Source organism: Diadema setosum, chromosome 2 (genome assembly GCF_964275005.1).
Source record: "Diadema setosum chromosome 2, eeDiaSeto1, whole genome shotgun sequence".
NCBI lineage: Eukaryota > Metazoa > Echinodermata > Echinoidea > Diadematoida > Diadematidae > Diadema > Diadema setosum.
In genome coordinates this window covers 9510118-9529428 of record NC_092686.1, presented here as the reverse complement: position 1 = coordinate 9529428, position 19311 = coordinate 9510118, and the positions used below count along the sequence as shown (strand labels likewise).

The 19311-nt window shown below is 37.9% G+C and overlaps 1 protein-coding gene across 1 annotated transcript; it reads left to right on the top strand.

Moving 5' to 3' along the window:
- The first annotated feature begins 4030 nt into the window (after positions 1-4030).
- Positions 4031-17577, top strand: LOC140238187 (uncharacterized). Its single transcript, XM_072318127.1, has 9 exons — positions 4031-4340; positions 6497-6629; positions 9596-9747; positions 10758-10927; positions 11825-11966; positions 13348-13572; positions 14276-14458; positions 15229-15398; positions 16105-17577. The coding sequence occupies exons 1-9, from the start codon at positions 4031-4033 to the stop codon at positions 17575-17577; spliced, it is 2958 nt and encodes a 985-aa protein (XP_072174228.1).
- The last annotated feature ends 1734 nt before the right edge of the window (positions 17578-19311 follow it).

Genomic DNA, 19311 nt, shown 5'->3' with positions numbered 1-19311 from the left:
GGTTGCCTGGTTACTAATCTTTTATATATATATATATATATATATATATATATATATATATAAACAGATATATATATATATATTTTTTTTTTTTTGGGGGGGGAAGGGGCAATCTATGATTATTTGTTGTTACCAGCTTCGTCTGGACACATCATTCCATGGCACCATAAAAATGGGCGTAATCGAAGCGTCTGCAAACATTTTAAGTATCAGAGATTAATGGATGTTTTTGACATGTGCCCAACGGTTTCAATTTATTCAGTTTTATTTCGCCTTGATGCAAACACAGCGTTTGTTGACTCACATGTCACATCTACACAAAACACACACACATATATGTATTTATTTATGTATGTATATATATATATATATATATATATATATATATATATATATATATATATATATATATATTTATATTTATATATATATATGTATAAGAAATAAAAACAAATGTATATATTACAACTTCAAATGTACAAAAGCATAAATCATGATAATCAAATGCACTTTTCAACGTACTGCTCGATGAATGGCGAATTCTAGACGCTCATGTTTCTCCCTTCTCGAATTCAATGCAATGGTGGATATAACTGAATATTGCAGAGTGCATATTGTTATTTAAGGACATGATAATATCATACACAAGCATCAGACGTCCAGTTAATGGAACAACCAAAAGTTAGTTTGTAATGTTAGCACTTGAATGTGTACAGTATCATTATACATTTGACTTGATATCAAAGACGTGTAACCTTGTCCCTCTTTGTTTGTTTTTTCACAGAAATGAATGTGATGTAATTCCTGCATTGGGGGGACTGCCCAAAATGGCCTTTCTACGTTTAGAAGTTTGCGCAACAATCCTCTTAACAGTCTACACCGTACCTGCCATCTCTATTCCTGGTAAGTAACATAATCTATGTTTTCATTGACTGTGAAAAAAAAATGGAGTGTCATTACATATGACAAATCAATCTATTTGAAATTACAGCAATTACAATTATCTTGAAATCTCTATTCCCCTGACACATACCAAAACTGTTTATTCATATACAAACTAGCCGACGACATATAGCTTTTTGAAGAAAAAAAAAAAAGAGAACAAGAAGCTTTTAGCTTCGTTTCCATAATTGTCGTTGGTGTGTATGTACTTGTGAAACTGAATCTAACCTTGATCTGCTTGGTGTTTGTCAAGACCGCCCGGACACCTTTGGGTTCGTAGTTTTCATCTCACCTATGAAACATTTTATGTTAAGAAACTACAGATTTACATAAAAAAGCACAAAGCACTAAAAATCACATTCAGAACGTAAATAAAAAAATTTTTAATTATGAAGCAATGAGTTCATTCACCATCAAGCAATTTTATCTCTAATTAAAAAACATTTGCAGAAATTAAGGGCTCATATCATAAAAGCGTGGGGGAGAAAATTCCTGGCTTCGTATAATGAACAGAAAAAAAAAATGCACTCTTCATGCAATTCAAATAAAATGTTTAATTTTTCAACAAATTTTTCAATAAGAGAAAATCTTGGCTTCAGATCATGAACAGAAATACACTATTCATATTCTCTACGAAAAATGGGTTTGACGTTCCATCTTTACCAGCTTAACACTGGGAACACCATTACGGGTGCAACATTGCACCTTCCAGACCAGTGAGCACCTTTAAAGGTGCAATTTTGCACCTTTCTGGACTGAAAGGTTCAAAGTTGCACCCGTAAAGGTGCTCCCAGTGTGAACCTTGTAAAGGAGCAAAGTTGAACCTAAATTTCATAGAGTGTACAATCCAAAATGAATGTTCAATTCTTTGCCCTCCGCTGAAACATTACTTGCGATGACCGCTGAACAATGTATGATAACTTGGAACATTAACCAAAACAACTCTTGGGATTTTGTAAATATAGCATCTTCAGATGCACTTTCATTTGAGAGGAAATTTTTGTGAAGAATATCAAACCATGGTTTTCTCTTTCTTTGACTAACAACTCACTTTCTTCAAACGATTTTGTTTTGTACTTCTTGACCTATAGAGGTTTTCTGGTGTGTTTTCATTTGTTTCGAGGCAACCATCTATACTAGTCGAGCTTTCCGTATGATGGTGGTCTGCTGCATTCCGTTCTTTTCATTTCCGTTAATTGCCCAGATCTAATGAGTTTGACGTGATATTGCAAAAAGTGTTGTTCGGCGAATTTGTGAATTTATCTTATTTTGTTGTTATCTTATTTTCTTGTTATATGTGTATCCATTTTCTTTTTTAAATCCGATGATGCATTCATCAGAGAAGAAAACAGACAACAATTGCAGTATATAGAACGCAGTTGATCTCGTCAGTTCTAATTGTCTTTGTATACCGGTACTAAGGTGCCTACATTTTGTTATGTAATACAAAAAGAAATGCTTCTCTTCGTCGACAAAACAAGAGTTATTCTGCTTTAAAACTTGCAGGCATGGCCTGCTTTCCACTTTATTCGACAAACACAAACAGATCATCTGATATTACAATTGGTTGGAAAGAGTTATGCCATATGGTCTTTGCGTAGTTTCCGGATGAAATAGTCGTATCTCTGTCATCTTGAAATTTCCAAAGTAATCTAAACTTTCATGTTTGTTTATGGGGTTTTCCATCTTTTGTGTGGTCAGCCATGTCCACGTTCTTTAAAAAAAAAATGCTATCTCGCTTAGCAGCTTCCCAGTCCTAACAATTCCCAGAAAATATACGTATACGGGTGGCTGGTACCTGTAGTGTTCACATTGTGAACTAAATGGATATCGACTTCAATGAGAGCCACTGAAAATGTGTCATTTCTGTGAAATGTAGCCTAATGCAAGGTTTTCAGCAGAATTTGAGGAATTCTTCGATAAGGGCTTGTGTCGTAATTTCCGTGATGTATAGTCGATATGGTTATAGCACTTTAAATGATATCTTGTGTTTCACAAAATGTAGTGAACATATTCGACACGCATCCGACAGTAAAATTCCCCGGTATTCATTCTTCAACAAAGAGAACGATATTAACCTATTTTATCTATATACCTGTTATGAGCGTTCCAAGTCTATTTTGACATGATAACTTGTTCCCAAGGACAGGACCACTGCGTCTTTCCTTTACAGCGTGGTGAAAGATTTTTTTTTTTTCATCTACTCATTTCGCTGTACCATGAAATATCCCTGAAGAAAAATTTTGTCCATAAACCCATACATATGAGAAGTCAAGAACGACAAAGGGAGGGGGTATAACGAAGACGATAAAAATATGTCTTGAAAATAGTTACTGATTCTATAAATTTATTTGTCGATGTTGCTGGTAGTGGGGACTCCAGATTTGTCTATGCTGGTCGAATGCAAAATGCAGAATAATGTTGTATCTACAGGGTGTGTATAGAGACGGTAGAGGCCAATGGAAGGGATTTTTCTGAGCAACTGGTTTAGACACAGCCATACTCTGTATTCAACAGAAAAATGATGCTGATTCATCAAATGTGTTTCTGTGCTTTGTACTGAAAACAACCTTCACGTATTTCGTCCATGATGGGAAACTTTATACCTAATCATATAGCAACAACTGTATGTGTGCAAACTGTTTCCGTTACTATCCATTGAGCACAATATTTCAAGTTTGCATTCAAATGTTGAGGCACTGTATCTTTTAGTGCGGGCAAAAGGAAAGGCTTTTCCCGTTCATGCACATTACAAACCTCATCTTCTTTCACTTTATGTTTCATTGAGATGGAGTTGATGCACCACCCTTGTAGCGTGCTCTATGTTTGCGAATATATATATATGTATATATATACATATATATATATATATATATATATATATATGAAAACTTATTTTATAGCCAGAAATTAAGATTGAGTGGATCACTATTGGAATTTGCCACAGAGGAGGTTCCAAATTCTTTAGGTTTTGATACGAGTCCTTTTTGATTTCGGAATAACGTACCATAGGAATAACCAACCTTAGGAATAATGTACAATAGATTTTCAAGAATCACTGTTTCCAAAGTTTCTGGCCCAATGTATGATGGCAGCTAAACTTCTAAATACCTCCTTTTACACAGCGTCTATCAACCCAACGGATCCCGTCATCAGAGTGGGCGGATCCCTAAATCTCTCGTGTACCCTAGACCCCCTAGCCACCAATCACACCTCCGAATCTATAGTGTGGATGAAAGGATCCACCCTCATCCCCACTGAACGGTACGCCACGCCCAGTGCTTACATTTCTCAGCTACGCCTCCGCGACGTTTCTACGACGGACGCGGGGAAGTATTACTGCAAGTTTTCCAAAGACGAGTGGGGAGCGAAGCGGGGAGTTCATGTCTTCGTTGGACGTAAGCTAGATTCCTTTTCCTTCAACAAACTCTCATCAAGGGTTCGTTCGTTTGTATTTATTTTGCTTCTCAAATAAAAAAAAAAAAAATGAATGACATGGGTGTGACAAATTGAAACAAAACATAACCAAATGATAAAGGAGCAATACAAAAGTGCAGTTTATGATAAATGCATAACAAAAATCTTTGTAAAACATTTATAGTTGCATGTAATACGTTATTTGAGCAGGAGAGTGATTGAAAATCACAAGACAGTGATTTTCTATATACTCACTTACGATGAAAAGAAAATCCAAAAGCATGCGATATCCTTCCCCCCCCCCCCTCACAAGAAAAACAAACAAACAAAAACAAAAACAAAACAAACAAACAAACAAACAAACAAACAGTCTACTGTAAGGGTACATAATCAAGGTAGTGGCGTACAGACTTGAACCGTCACATAGATACAATACCCATGCACATATAGAATTTGAATTTCATTCCAGATATAGTTTCCGTTAGTACTATGTACAAGCACTGTCATCATTCCATCGCGCGATCATACTTAGTTCCACTCCTACGGAGTCTCGATTTTACAGGCATTTTACAACCCTCTCATTATGTGATTTTGTTTTTAAGCACTTAAGCTGTCAGTATTTCTTGAAGCTGACGATACCTTTAAGAATATCAAGATACAAGAACGCAGAAGAAAACAGAAATCAAGACCGTTCAGAATACGAAAATATGAAAGATGTATATGTCCCATTTATTAAACTCTGTCGTTGCTAAACACTCTTAAAGGACAAGTTCACCTTCATGGACAGGTGGATTGAGTGAATGCAGCAATGTTAATAATACACATCAGCAACAGTTTGAGGAAAATCGGACAATCCATTTAAAAGTTATGATTTTTTTCTGCTTAGTCACTGCTGGATGAGAAGACTACTACAGCTTGTGATGTCATATGTGTACAACGATATAAAGAAAATATAAAAGAAAATTCAAGATATTTTCACTTTTCTTGCATAATAAAAGAACGCTTGACTTCCCTCTTTCAGAAGGCAAGGGGGAATAATATTACCCTTAACATACGTCAGGGACGAGTCAAGGAAATGTGCACTTTTTTTCAGAAAGTAAAATTTTGTGAAATTCTCTTTATATTTTCCTTATATTGTTGTACGCATGTGACATCATACACTGTTGTCTTCTCATCCAGCAGTGACTGTGCAGATACTTTAAAAATTCATAACTTTTAAACGGATTGTCCGACTTTCCCCAAACTTTCACTGATGTGTTCTACTCATATTGCTGCATTCACTCAATCCACATGTATATGAAGGTGGACTTGTCCTTTAACGAATTGAACATAACCGTGTTTAATTGCTTGTCGACGTATTTTGGCTTTTCACGAGAGGATTTAAGGAACTGTTACAGTCCACAATGCTTTGACTACGGACATTTGATATCTAAATAATGGTGCCTTTGGAACTGACCGGCATATACTTGTGTCCCTTCAAAGATGGATGTTTGTTACCGGCAGGCATTGCATGTTGAAACGAGATACAAGAGGCCGCGCCGTAAACATGTCGTAAACAGTGTCAACTGTTCTGAAATCATTAGGTTGATGCCCATATAAACCAAGCTAACAAACTCTCATAAAACATAATCCTATCTCAAATACCCTATCAAATATCAAAATAAGTAACCGTGCCTTGACTGCACGTAGATAGTCTTTATAACAAAAATAAGTCCACACAATCGATCAGCTTGACTAATGTGATGAAAAAGTTATCATCTTTGTATCTCACACACACACACACACACACACACAAATATATATATATATATATATATATGAATCACTAGTATATACACAATTATATAGACGACCCCCCTCTATCTCTCTCTCTCTCTCCTGTAGTGTGCATCACGACATATAGTAGGCAATGTTCCCATAGAATGATTGAAAAATATTGATAAGTGAAACATGTTTACACCAATTAAGAAGTAAATTGACACAGGCATTTACATTTTTTTTTATATGATAATTCAAACTGACAAAATCGAACGGATTAAAGTTACGTTTAGTCTAGCAATGACAAGAAGACGTACATTACAACTATAGAAAGATTATCATCAATGTTTGTCTCCTCTCCTGCCCCGTGATTTTGAAGGCTCCCCAGAGTCCGTGGAGAACGTGACATGTGAGGCCACAAGCCCGACAGATTTCTGGTGTAAGTGGGACCACCGACACGAGACCTCTAATCTGGCCGTAACGTACATGGTCAGATTCCGGACCGACACCGAGTGAGTATGGATCTAAATAGATCTTGTTGTACCGTATGTCTCCCCCCCCCCCCCCCCAAAAAAAAAAAAAAAAAAATACATCGGGAACTTCTGCCATGATAGCTTTAAAAATAGTAAATCAGTCAAAATACGATTTCAGGGTATAAAACTATAACTCATTGCGCACATCTTACAGAAAACCCCATTCGATTTGCTTCAAAGTGAAATGAGGAATTTTGTAGCGCATGTCAGGACTCTCTTCCCTCCAAGTTAGGTCTATTGCGTTAACACATTAATATGCAGTTCCAAAAGAATCCAAGTGCAAAATTTGTAAGAATCAGACTCATGACATGCTTTATAACAATCCACATTTCTCTGTGACCGCTTAACCCAATTGAATGGAGTTTTCTGCAAAATAGAGCTAAGATGTTATATTTAAAGACCCTGAAGTAGCATTTGGGCAGTTTAATCATATTGGGTGTTATTAATGCGAAAATCCGGTTGTACTTTTTTTTTTTTGGGGGGGGGGGGACATACTGTATAGTCGCACTTCTACGTTATTATTATTTACTTCAAAGACGTGCAAGTAATCAACGTGTATACACAAACACTCTGAAATTAAACCTTTGATAAAGAAAAAATTGTGATTTCACTTCGTTTCTCTTTTGTTTTTGTTTCACATTGCAAAATGAATACGCTTAAGCCTATATATACACATTACAAGCACACAATAGTCGTGACCACAAATATTCAATGAAAGACAGTACTTAACAATAAGAGATTGTGGAAGCATATACTCCATGAAGAGAATTTTGTACATCCATCCATTGCTCGAGTGTGAAGGACACATAGCTTTGACGGCTAACTATGTCGTTCTTTTAAAATTCACCTTTACTATCGCCCATTTTCAACCATCAATTTCCTCCATGTTTCGTACATTGCATACTTTTCACTTAAAATATTATCATACATAATATTTACGTGTGATATTATTTATTACATTTATGTTTCATTATCACAACGTTTCGTTATTGTATACTCTGTTTGTTGCACTATGTTTACATGAATAAATGTAAAATACGCTTGAGAACGAACCAGGTTGAAGCAGTCTAAGTGCAAACACGGTTAAAAATCATTTACATAGAAGCAACAGTAACTTGTTCCGTACTACTGCAATTTGTTAAATTCATGAAATTTACATCACCACATCATTAATTTCCAGCAATGAAAGTGGCGTTTGTATTAATTATCAAACCCATAATTTTCCTTGATATTACTGAAACCTGCTGTGGTCGTTTCATAGTCATCAGTCATTGTAAGGTGCGCAATTGATTTCTCTAGGGATAGATATAAAACGGGGTCATCCCACGAGACCGACACCCACGAGTCATACAGCCCATGAGTTCGACACTAGGCAAATAAAGCCCATGAGTTCAACACCTTTGGGAACAGTGATTTAAAAATGTTCACGATATCACTTTTGATGCATATGTGTAGGTCAGTTGTAACACAAAACATCCTACCGTATAAATATTTTTTTTTTTTTGCAATAAAGCCTAAAGTATAAGGAGATATCACTATTTTTCTCATTAAACCATAATGTAGACGGTTTAGTCTGGAAACATCTTTATTATAACTATTGTTCATATTTTGTATATTTAACAATACTTAACATCGATTATACTGGTTTTGATTTTTACATTGGTTCTTTCTATCCCTAACTCACATTTAAGACCTATTTTGAAGCAGTAATGCGGGGTTTTTGTTTCATCTGAAAATGGTAAATTATGCCTTTAATGAGTCAGTCTCGTGGGCCTTGTTAGCTTAGTGTCGAACTCATGGGCTGTATGACTCATGGTGTCGGTCTCGTGACGTGCACCTTATAAAACGCCCCAGGTTGGATTAAATGTCGAGGGTTATTCTCTGTAGCATTACTTTTTTAGGTTTTTTTTTTTTTATATAGATGTTCTAAAGGCCAAGTGTAAAGGTTTGTAAAATTCAATTTAACTCCAGCAGTCCCTACTGGAAAGAAACAGTATCCCATAGTGTGTTCACAATGTGTTCACATAGTCGACTATGTGAAAACGCTCGAATTTAACAGTGTGCACTTGTGAAGATGATTTCACACTGTGGTATGATTTTTCACAAAGAGTTTACATAGTTATGTTCTGTTTCACACTGTGAATTCATGATTCACACTGTGTTCACAATGTTAAAACTCTCGAATTTAACAATGTGGAGAGATTTTGCAATGTGTGCACAATGTGTTCACACTGTGTTTCACATTGTGTTTCACACTTTGGAACACGTAGACTGTGTTCTTTCCAGAAGGGTAATTTCGTTATCCATGTACATGCATGGGTACATACATTGTACATGCAATATATGATAAACATACATTATCATATACGTGTATACACACACTGGCTCTTTAGATACGGAAAACAAGAAATAAACAAGAAATATACAAGAATGCCTTCAGAGCAAGGTACAGTGTATATGTATACATTAGCTAATATTCATGGAGGTCTATCAATTCATCTCTTATAGCCACCAGTGAAAAGCAATGGATCAAAGCTTGTCTGTATGCTTGACTCTCTGTTTTTCTTTTTTCCCTGCTGGAAAGAACACAGTGTCCCACAGCGTGAGAAACACAGTGTGAGAAACACAGTGTGAACACGATGTGAGTCATCAATTCATAGTGTGACACTGATCATTACCACGTGAACACTCTGTGAAAGCCAAACCACAGTGTGAAATCATCTCCAAACTATTAAATTCGAGCGTTTTCACATAGTCGACCATGTGACCACACTGTGAACACACTGTGGGACACTGTGTTCTTTTCAGTAGGGTTGTCATCTCGTATTTGCTCTATTTCCTATTTTGAAGGAAAAAAAAAGCAAACTCTATACTAACAATTTTTGTGCACATTTCCCATATTGGTTTGTTATTTTTCTGCTTTCTTCTTGTTCAATGTGTTGTAGCTCAAACTGGACCGTCTGCCAGTCAATGAGCGCCAGTCGCCATGAATGTACGTGCAACAGCGAGTCCTTCACCGACCTGTACGTGCGCATAGAAACGGAGAATGCGCTCGGGACGGAGTACCGCGAACTTTCGTACCGCTTCGACGAAATCGGTAGGAGTTCCTCATTATTACACCCAAGATGACATTGGGGTTGAAGGGTGGAGAAAATGACGCACGTGCAAATGTATCCGCCTCGTGATGATTGAATATTCCGCAACTTTCAGTATCCGGCTGCAGGTCATCCCTGTAGATCCAGTGTCACAGTAATTCTGGAATTCAGCCTAGAAGAATGGAAGCTATATAACACAGTGGATAATGCATTTTAACTGCCGAGTCCGCACTGCATAAACAAATAAAAAATAAAAAATAAAACCAGATGACACTGAACAAACAAAAAATAGTGAGAGTTTATTTCCAAGCTTTCCTAACGCTCTTTTCAAATAGGCCTACACGTGTACTATATTAAAGGCATAATTTACCATTTCCAGATGAAACAAAAATCCATCATTAGTGCTTTAAAATAGTTCTAAAATGTGAGTTAGGGATAGAAACAACCAATGTAAAAATTTGAACCAATCGATGTTAAGTAAAACGGTTTAGTCTGGAAGCATTTTTATTATAACTATTGTTCACATGTTGTATATTTAATAATACTGTATTGTTAAATATACAACATGTGAACAATAGTTATAATAAAAATGCTTCCAGACTAAACCGTCTACAGTTATGGTTTAATGAGAAAAATAGTGATATCTTCTTATATTTTAAACTTTATTGCAAAAATTTTATATGGTAGGATGTTTTGTGATACAAGTGACCTACACATATGCATCAAAAGTGATATCTTGAACATTTTTTGTAAGGTAAACAGGACCTTTAAAGCGCTATAGAAGTTTTAACGAATTAAGAATTGTAATCGGCAGTTTTCTTGAAATGATAACATCTAGAGGGAAGGACAAGACACAGATTCCGAATTCCTGAAAATCCGCCACCCTCACAATGTCTATTTGACCAACCGCTTCAGGTGGTACGAAATCAATTGAAACTTTCTCAAACTTACTGTTCTCATCATTTATTCTTGTATGTGTTTGTTTTTCCTCTTCTTTATTCAATTGTTCCAGTTCGCCCAGCACCTCCGCAAAACCTTAAAGTTACCGCCCTACACCCTTACTGTCTGGATGTGTCGTGGCAGAGTCCTAAACATTGGCAGGGAACAGATCACGAGTTGTTTCTGTTCTATCGCCTTCAGTACCGCCTGGTGGACGATTTCGGCGCTGGTACGAATATCGAGGTTGGTTGATATTAGTACAGTATTCTTCGTTGTTGATTTTTTTCCCTTTCTTTGCCTTATTCTTTGGTCATGTAGAAATTCAAATCTGCCTCTTTGAAGTTTAGTATAGAAGTATATACACAGATTATATACTCCTGCCAGATTTATTGAGCTCGTTTATATGAGAACTTTGACACACTATACTCAGACTAAAAATAAAATCTACAATGACCCAAGGACGAGGATAAACAGTCAGTTTTTAAGAGCGCATTAAGATTTTGTAGTATGGAGAGATATCTTATATATATATATATATATATATATATATATATATATAGTGGTATAATCACTTAGAAGGGGGATTTGAGCCCTGAATTTCGATGTCTTATACCCCTATTCCACAGAGGTTTTTTCCTTTTTTTTTTCCTTTTTTTTTTTTTTTTTTTTTTTTTTTGCTTCTGGCCACTTACCGAATGTATCGTGTCCCAGTTAGATGAATCTGACTTGTGTTGGTCGACTATCGGGTCAGCGTTGGACATGAAGGGATGTGATCAGATGAGGAAAGATCGTCCGATGATGATCACGTGCCACGCGTCTGGCACTCACCTGATAGTCGACCAACACAGGTCGGATTCATCAGACTGTGATCCGATACACTTCGTTAGGTGGCAGGAATCAACAAACTTTGCTTTCGACAAGTAACCGATGGAAAAAAAAAATCTCTCAGTGGAATGGAGGTACGTGTATAAGCTGTGCTCTTAACTTCGTTTTATTCAAGTTAAGTTATATCCCACGATGTGATCAATCTTCATTCGCAATGATGGACGATGATTTACATGGTCGTTGATCCACTAGTTCCTTTCATCTACTTTACTTGACATTCTACGGTTATGTTGTTGTTTGAATCCTCTCGAAAAGGACATGAACACGGTGAAGCAATTATGCGGCCTAAGATCATACGCACAATATGAGGTGAAGGTTTCCAGCCAGTACATGCTCAACGCGAACGGTCTATGGAGTGCCTGGTCAACACCAGTAATAAGGAGAACTTTCACTACTGGTAAGTACTTTGCACACGCCTTATGTTTTATCTATTCCGATACCACTTAACACACAGAGAAGTAACCGCTATACCGTATGCCCTCCCAAAATGACAACGGGACCCTCCTCAACGAGAGCTTTAATAGTAGTGAATCAATCCAAATACAATTTCAGGATATGAAACTCAACAATTTACTACCCACATCTTACAGAAAACCTCGTCCAATTTGCTTCAGTGGTCAAATAGAAATGAGGATCTTTGTAGAGCATGCCAGGAAACCCTTCGCTCCAGGTTCTGTCCATTGTGTTCACACCTTACAAAATGCCAAGAACATCCAATATGCTAAACTTGGAAGAAACAGACCCGTGACATGCTTTACAACGATCCACATTTCTCTGTAACCACTTACCCAAATTGAATGGGGTTTTCTGCAAAATATAGGTAAGATGTTACATCTTTACACCCTGAACTAGCATTCAGAGAGTTTAATCATATTGAAAATTATCAATGCGGAAATCTGATTATATATATATATATATATATATATATATATATATATATATATATGTGTGTGTGTGTGTGTGTGTGTGTGTGTGTGTAAAATACAGTATATTCTTTCTTTCTTTCTTTCTTTCTTTCTTTCTTTCTTTTTTTTTTTTGGGGGGGGGGCACATACTGTAGTTTTCTGCCACCAAGGCTTAAAGCGAGAATCCGCCCTGTCTTTAAGATAGGCTTGCCAATATAATTCACTGAATGGTAAGTCACTGATATTGAAAACAAAAGCTTTTGAAATTGTATTGTATACCTCATTGAATTATTTGACGGTTTTTTTTTTTATTGAATTTTATAGATTCTGATCCATATAATCGTTTTCCTTTTAAAGTATGTTGGAGCCAAAAAGTTTTTGCAAATGTTCTTCTGCCTCATAGAAATACTGTCCAGAGTACAAAAAAAAATGATAATAAATGAAATAGGAGAGAGAAGATAGTAAACAATGTATCAAAAGCAGTCTACATGAACAATAAAAATAACAACTGAGAATTTTGGATCATGTCACGTGGAATTGTAATGATCAATGTCACATGGATTACATAATACTTATCTATTCGAAAATGGTTTCATTCATTCATATGACCTGAGAATCGCAATTGACGTCCATGCCTTACTATAGTTACTTGTAGTACATCATTACCACACATATCCCGTTTATATTGTATGTGGAATAAATTTTCTGTCTTTTTACAATAATCATTCAATCAATCAATGCTTTATAGCGTTGTTTGGCAAACGCTACCCGTCGAGCCGTCTTGCGGTCGCTGACAAATAAGGATTTGAATGAAATAATAAACAACTCTGCCATATTTATCGATTACTTCTTTATTTCTTGTTAACTTGGCAGCCCCAACAGGGTCGCCACAGAATCTCTCGCTGGCCGTGACGGCAGAGAATCCCAACTGGGTGTTGGCCACGTGGATGCCTGTAGACTCCGCCGACGCCAATGGCATCGTGTCGGGCTACGGTATTTACTCCTGTATGGTGAATGATTCTCAGCCACTTACGCAGATGGAGCAGACATTAGCAACCAGCGAATCTGAGACTCTTTGGATCAACGATCTGTGTATTGGTAAGGCGCTGAATGTTACACACACTGGCATACTTAATGAGCCTGGGCGAGTACAGAGTATTCATTTATGGATTCCATCAACACATGTATACTCTAGATATAGATTTTATTTTGACTTGTCTTAAAAAAAAGAAAATCCTCTAATGATTGGTGGAAAGAGCCTCACTTTGATTATATGTATTTTCAACTATTTCACACTGTTGGCATATTTCACATTCCATGGTGGACCCTATCCTATTTGGAAAATGTGACGTCATTTCTAATATTTTCCAAATAGATAGTACACTATTTGTGAAATTGTGTCAAAGCTATGCCTGTGCCCATAGTGTTAACCAGAACTTTCAAGACAAAGTATATTCATATGCCATCGTCTAAACATAATCTGAGTTGCTGTGCATTCGCATTTGCTAACAAATGAAATGAAATGAAAGGTCATGAAAGTATTCACATTGATTGACTCTAAAGTGATTTACCGGTGCAAATAGTTTTATAAGGGGGTCTCCCTCCATTTTGAATGCGTAACGTCAAAAACAAATTTACATCTGTAATGTCTCGGGGCTACTACGCACTCATTCGTAGAAAAATTCCTTTTTTCCCCAAAGGGATTGAAAATCATCTTGATAGAGTTTGAACGCGAGTGTACTGGTCTTTACCGTAATTAACTATCATCTTGTCGTACACCAAAATCAAAATACAACTACAGAAAACGTCACGGATCACTTCTTCAACGCCACGCTCTACGATACCAACGAAGAAAACACATTTTCGTTCACGTTCCTACACATGGATTATGGAAGCACCTACTTCGTCTGGGCCACTGCAATGAACGCGGCTGGAGAAGGACCGCCTTCAAGACCATCTCTTATATCTGTCCCTGAACCTCAAGGTTGGCAATCTTTTCTCCTTATGCCTTTTTACTCTCGATTTCTGTGAAATCGTTAACAATGGTATTCATTGTTGATATAACTGTGTAACTGAATCAGGAGGTCTTGGCTAGGATGCGGGTATATTCCATTCACTGTCATAAATATCAGTGGTAATCGTATCAGAGTAAATTGATTTCATCTAGGTGAATCACAACACGTCTCTTGTCTCATTTTGTTAAAAACGTTTATGTAATTCCTAGATATTAATCATTCAATGATATGTTTTTGTATTAGATTAAAACATGGAAATACGACATACTGACAATATTTTCTAGAATACAGATTAATCACGATGATATGCATGGTCTATTCTCCACCAAGGAGTATAAACGGGTACCCGGTAGGATGAGAATGTTTATGTTGGTTGATCAGCATGTGAGCTCCTATAAAATGGCGACTGGCTAGAATGCTCCCCAGGGAGTGGAGAGTGAGCACTGTCTGTGCTGGTTGGAAGCAATGTATATCGCAACCGGGGAAATATTAGTCTGTAAAGCACATTGGAATTGTTAAAAAATCTGAAATGCTCTGCATAAAAACTAGCTGATCATTAGCATTTTATTCTTATTACTATAATCATTATCATTGTAATCATTATCATTATTATTATCATCATGATCATCGTTATTAGTATTGTTGTTATGTTATTCTTTTAGCATTATCATTATTATGACATTATCATTATCATTATCATTATTATTATTAAAATTCTTTCAATGATGGTTCTCTTCAGCGGAACCTGGGAGACGATCGAGCGTCGTCATCGTGGCGGTGATCACGGTGTGTCAAATCACCTTCGTCCTCGGCCTCTGCGTCTTCTGCTGGCTCACCGACTACGACCTCTTCAAGCGTAGCCGTAGAGTGCCGCAGCCGTACATACCCTCCGACGTCCTCTCGATGAAGGTATGGATGTCTGCGGTCTCCTATAAAATCTATGGAAGGGCTTTCATCAGAATTGTTTCCCAAAAGTACTTGGCTCTCAGTTGCATGACGATGATGTCGTCTCCGAATGAAAGCTGATTGATGTATCTGCAATTACAGCAGAATGCCGTTCGAAACACGAACATCGCAGTTTTTCATGAAGAACAAATTTAATGTAGAATTTCGTATACAATTTTTTTTTGTCTCAAAAGGAGAAACTGCTCTTTGCATTCAACCCATAACATAGAATTTCCTTATTGCCATATTCATTTGGCACAATCTGCATCAACGCCAAACGCCATCTAATCAAAACATATTAGATAGTCAAGGTTTACAGACAAGTCCACAAACTCTTGAGGGGGTGATGGGCCTTTCATAGATATTGACTGATAATTTCTGGACTAATTACGAACTAAGTGTGTTCGAATTTATGGTAGATTTATTGCAGTACCTTTTTTTCCGGACATACGTTGCACATGTTATATTAATCGAGGATTAATGACATTATTTCACTTTAGCGGTATAAGTACTTTTTTTTTTCTGACGACGACGTTAATGACGATACTGAAATGTTTGTTATTGTGTCCTATTCATTGATGCACCAAATTACATAAATCTCTCTTTCTAATCGTAGCACTGTGCAATGCAAGTTAATTCATACCAAACTCTGCCACTTCTGTCCATGCAGCGTGAAACACTGAAGCCTAAGGCTTCGCGACCAGCAGAGTTCTTCGATGAAATCCGGAAATACCCGTCGGACAAGACCGTGTCCGACAAGGAGCCTCTGGACAAACCGTCGACAGTCACCAACAGCGGAGGATCGAGCGTGGACCACGGGTTCTACGACATGCAGAGTAACAGTGGAGGGAGCGGTTCCCAGTACGTGTGCAACTCTTCGCAGTACAACGCTGTTTCTACCATCCGATGCACCGCTCCTTTGTGTGATCCCAAAATCAACGCGTCGGCAACGAGCGACGACGCCGGCTACTCCGTTCCTTGTCCTTTCGCGCGACTCGATTCCGAAGGCAAGCCGCTGCTGCGGAGATGCGACGACTACGAAGTGGACAGTCAAGGATACGTTAATCCGAGCGAAGTCGAGGCGGTGGTCATGAGCAGACAGACCTCGGACGAATCCGACTGCGAACAGCCACCGCATACTAATCTCATCTCCATCGTCAGCGTGAATGGTGACTCAGACCAAAGCAAAATGCCCGCTGTACTGGCATTGCATAGTGATCAAGGATTCGGCAGCGCGGACAGCGACGGGGATTCCCGCCAGGCGAGTCCCACAGTGATGACCTCTCAGTCGTTCCTGGACCTCCGTCAAACCATGAGAGAAACAGAAAAGTTGACCATGGCGCCTGGGAAGGAATGCAGGGCAGAATGTTTCAGTTCACCTGATCGTGAAGGGTCGCCTTGCAGTGCCAGACTAAATTGTAAGGGATGGTCTCCGCATTACGACGACGTCCGACTACCTGCTACTTCCCACGGTCGCAGGAAGTCTGCTTCATCAAGTAAAAGCTCTGGATGTGAAAGCGACGGATTTCCTGGATACATGTTGATGGCTACCATGGAGGAGACCAATATTGATTATGGTTATGTGGTCCATGATCCCACGGTGGCTGCGTCAGAACCTGATGTCGAGAAACATGAGGAAGGACGGAATGCACATGAAGGAGACAGGAAGCACAGAATGACTTATGGCATCGAAGACGTCAATGAACACGAATCCCTCGGCTATGACGACCCTGTGATGAACTCGAGAGACGATTCCGTTTTCAGCGAACACCCTAGCGGAGCGTCATCCACGGTGGAAGGGGATATGCAGAGAACTGCTGGCTCAAAGTGGATATCAATTTCCCAACCGTCCTCATCGTCACAGTGTTCGTCTACTGCCTCATCCCCTATGTCTGTAAATTCTGTCAGTTTTATGGATGGGGAGAGTCCGGAAACTTTTCTGGACACTGCTCCTTCGCAGGACAACGGTCGTCTCCCACTGAAGTGGTCTTCAGGATATGTATCACATCATGAGGTCTTTGAAATGTGCAAACCACCAGATGTTCGCGGAAAATCGGATGAACCCGACTATTGTATACAGTATTCTCAAATCAAGTTCCTTGACCCAGAACTGGGGTATGTGAGCAACGTCGTGTTTTCGTGAAATCGGTGCAGACAGGGACAAAATTTATCTGACGTCCTTTACCTAACAGACGGTACCCATTCACATCCTCCTCGTCACCATCAATTTTATATTAAACCATATTTCATACCAGAAGAAGACATTTTGTGAGCAGCGTTCTTCAGCAATGATATCGGGATATATACCTCATCGTGGGGAAATGCAAATACTTGTGTGGATGGTATTCGGTGCATACCTCGATAGCCTGTCACAGTTCTTCTTCACAGTGATTAGGACCAAAAAGTATTTTACTTTTACCCAAGAGCACATGCACTAAGAGGCATTTAATTGGCGAATAGAGATGATGCGGTCAATGCCATTATGTCATGAGGAAAGTGGTTGTTGTTGTTGTTAGTTGTTTGGATTTTTTATTGTCTATGTAATTATGCTTCAGATGTTACAGCTGTGGTAGAAAAGATTAAATACCGTAACTAGCTGATTGGTTTTTTAACTTTAGGCTTCCGAAAAAGAGGAGATCTTCAAAAAGTGTCCTTGGCAACCAAAGCTGTATCGTGGTCCTTGGCATGTGCAATTATGCCCATGTCTTTCCGTCCTCCCTATGTACAGCAGAGTTAATTGGCGCTGGTCCATACGTGGGAATGTATACACGCGCTCGTAATGAAAGACAGCGTTCATAACTATGCAAAGAATATGAAAAGATGACATTTGCAAGGAAATAGTAAATGCTGACACTTCTTTTTATAAGACGCCTGCGTTAAACGTAAATGAACAACAAAAAATTACTCAGGAAATGTTACGTTCTATGCCTATTATAAGAGAGCGATTTGTTGTAAAATGGGGCACACGTATTTTCACAAAAAGTGTTATCCTTTTCTTTGCTCAGGTTTCCACTAAAATACATAAATTACAAGAAGAGGAACTGCTGATAATGACAGATCAGAGAGTGAGTATTTCAGTCCGGGAATGTGCTAATGTGTCCTCAGAGGGTTACAGCTCGTTATTCCGAAAGTTCGTTATTCCGAAGGCTCTTTAGTCCGAAGATTCGTTATTCCGAATTTCATTTCCGGATTTACAAACTTCGGAATAACGAACCTTCGGAATAACGCCACAAATGTTCGGATTAACGAACCTCTAGGTATAGGGAATTGTGTGTTTCGGATTAACGAACCTTCGGAATAACGAACCTTCGGAATATCGAACCTTCGGAATAACGAACAGCACCCCCTCAGAGGATACGTTACATTCTTGTCTCCTATGCACATTCATAAACATACCAACTACAGTAACTGGTTGTAAAACTATTCATTATGACAATTATGAGTGCGTCAAAAATGAAATGGTATACCGTTGATGATTTTTCTTAATATGTTATTTGTTGTATAATAATGAGCTAGCTCACAGTGCTGCGTAAAGTGTTACAATCTTCTGACTATATTTGCCACGTCGCAGGGATTGTAATTACCATGGTAACTATGCAGAGAGGTGGATTACTAGCTACTTAGGAAAAGTGTGAAGTTTCCGATAGATTTCCTTTGTAGTCATTAGTGAATGACTATAAGAATTATTTTTTTTTTCACTGCTGAGACAAAATTCACCTTTAAGAAATTCAGAAACAAGGGCGGATTTCATGATTGAATAAATATGCTATTGATTGTAATTATCATAGTAACTATGCAGAGAGGCTGGCCACTATAGCTTTTAGGTAAAGTGTGAAGTTAACGATAAATGTTTATATCATCAATGAATGACTATAAC

Coding starts and splice junctions, on each gene's coding strand:
- LOC140238187 (XM_072318127.1), top strand. CDS start 4,031: ATGGCAGCTAAACTTCTAAATACCTCCTTTTACACAGCGTCTATCAAC. Junction 6,630..9,595: donor AGATTCCGGACCGACACCGA/GTGAGTATGGAT, acceptor AATGTGTTGTAG/CTCAAACTGGACCGTCTGCC. Junction 15,399..16,104: donor CCGACGTCCTCTCGATGAAG/GTATGGATGTCT, acceptor CTGTCCATGCAG/CGTGAAACACTGAAGCCTAA.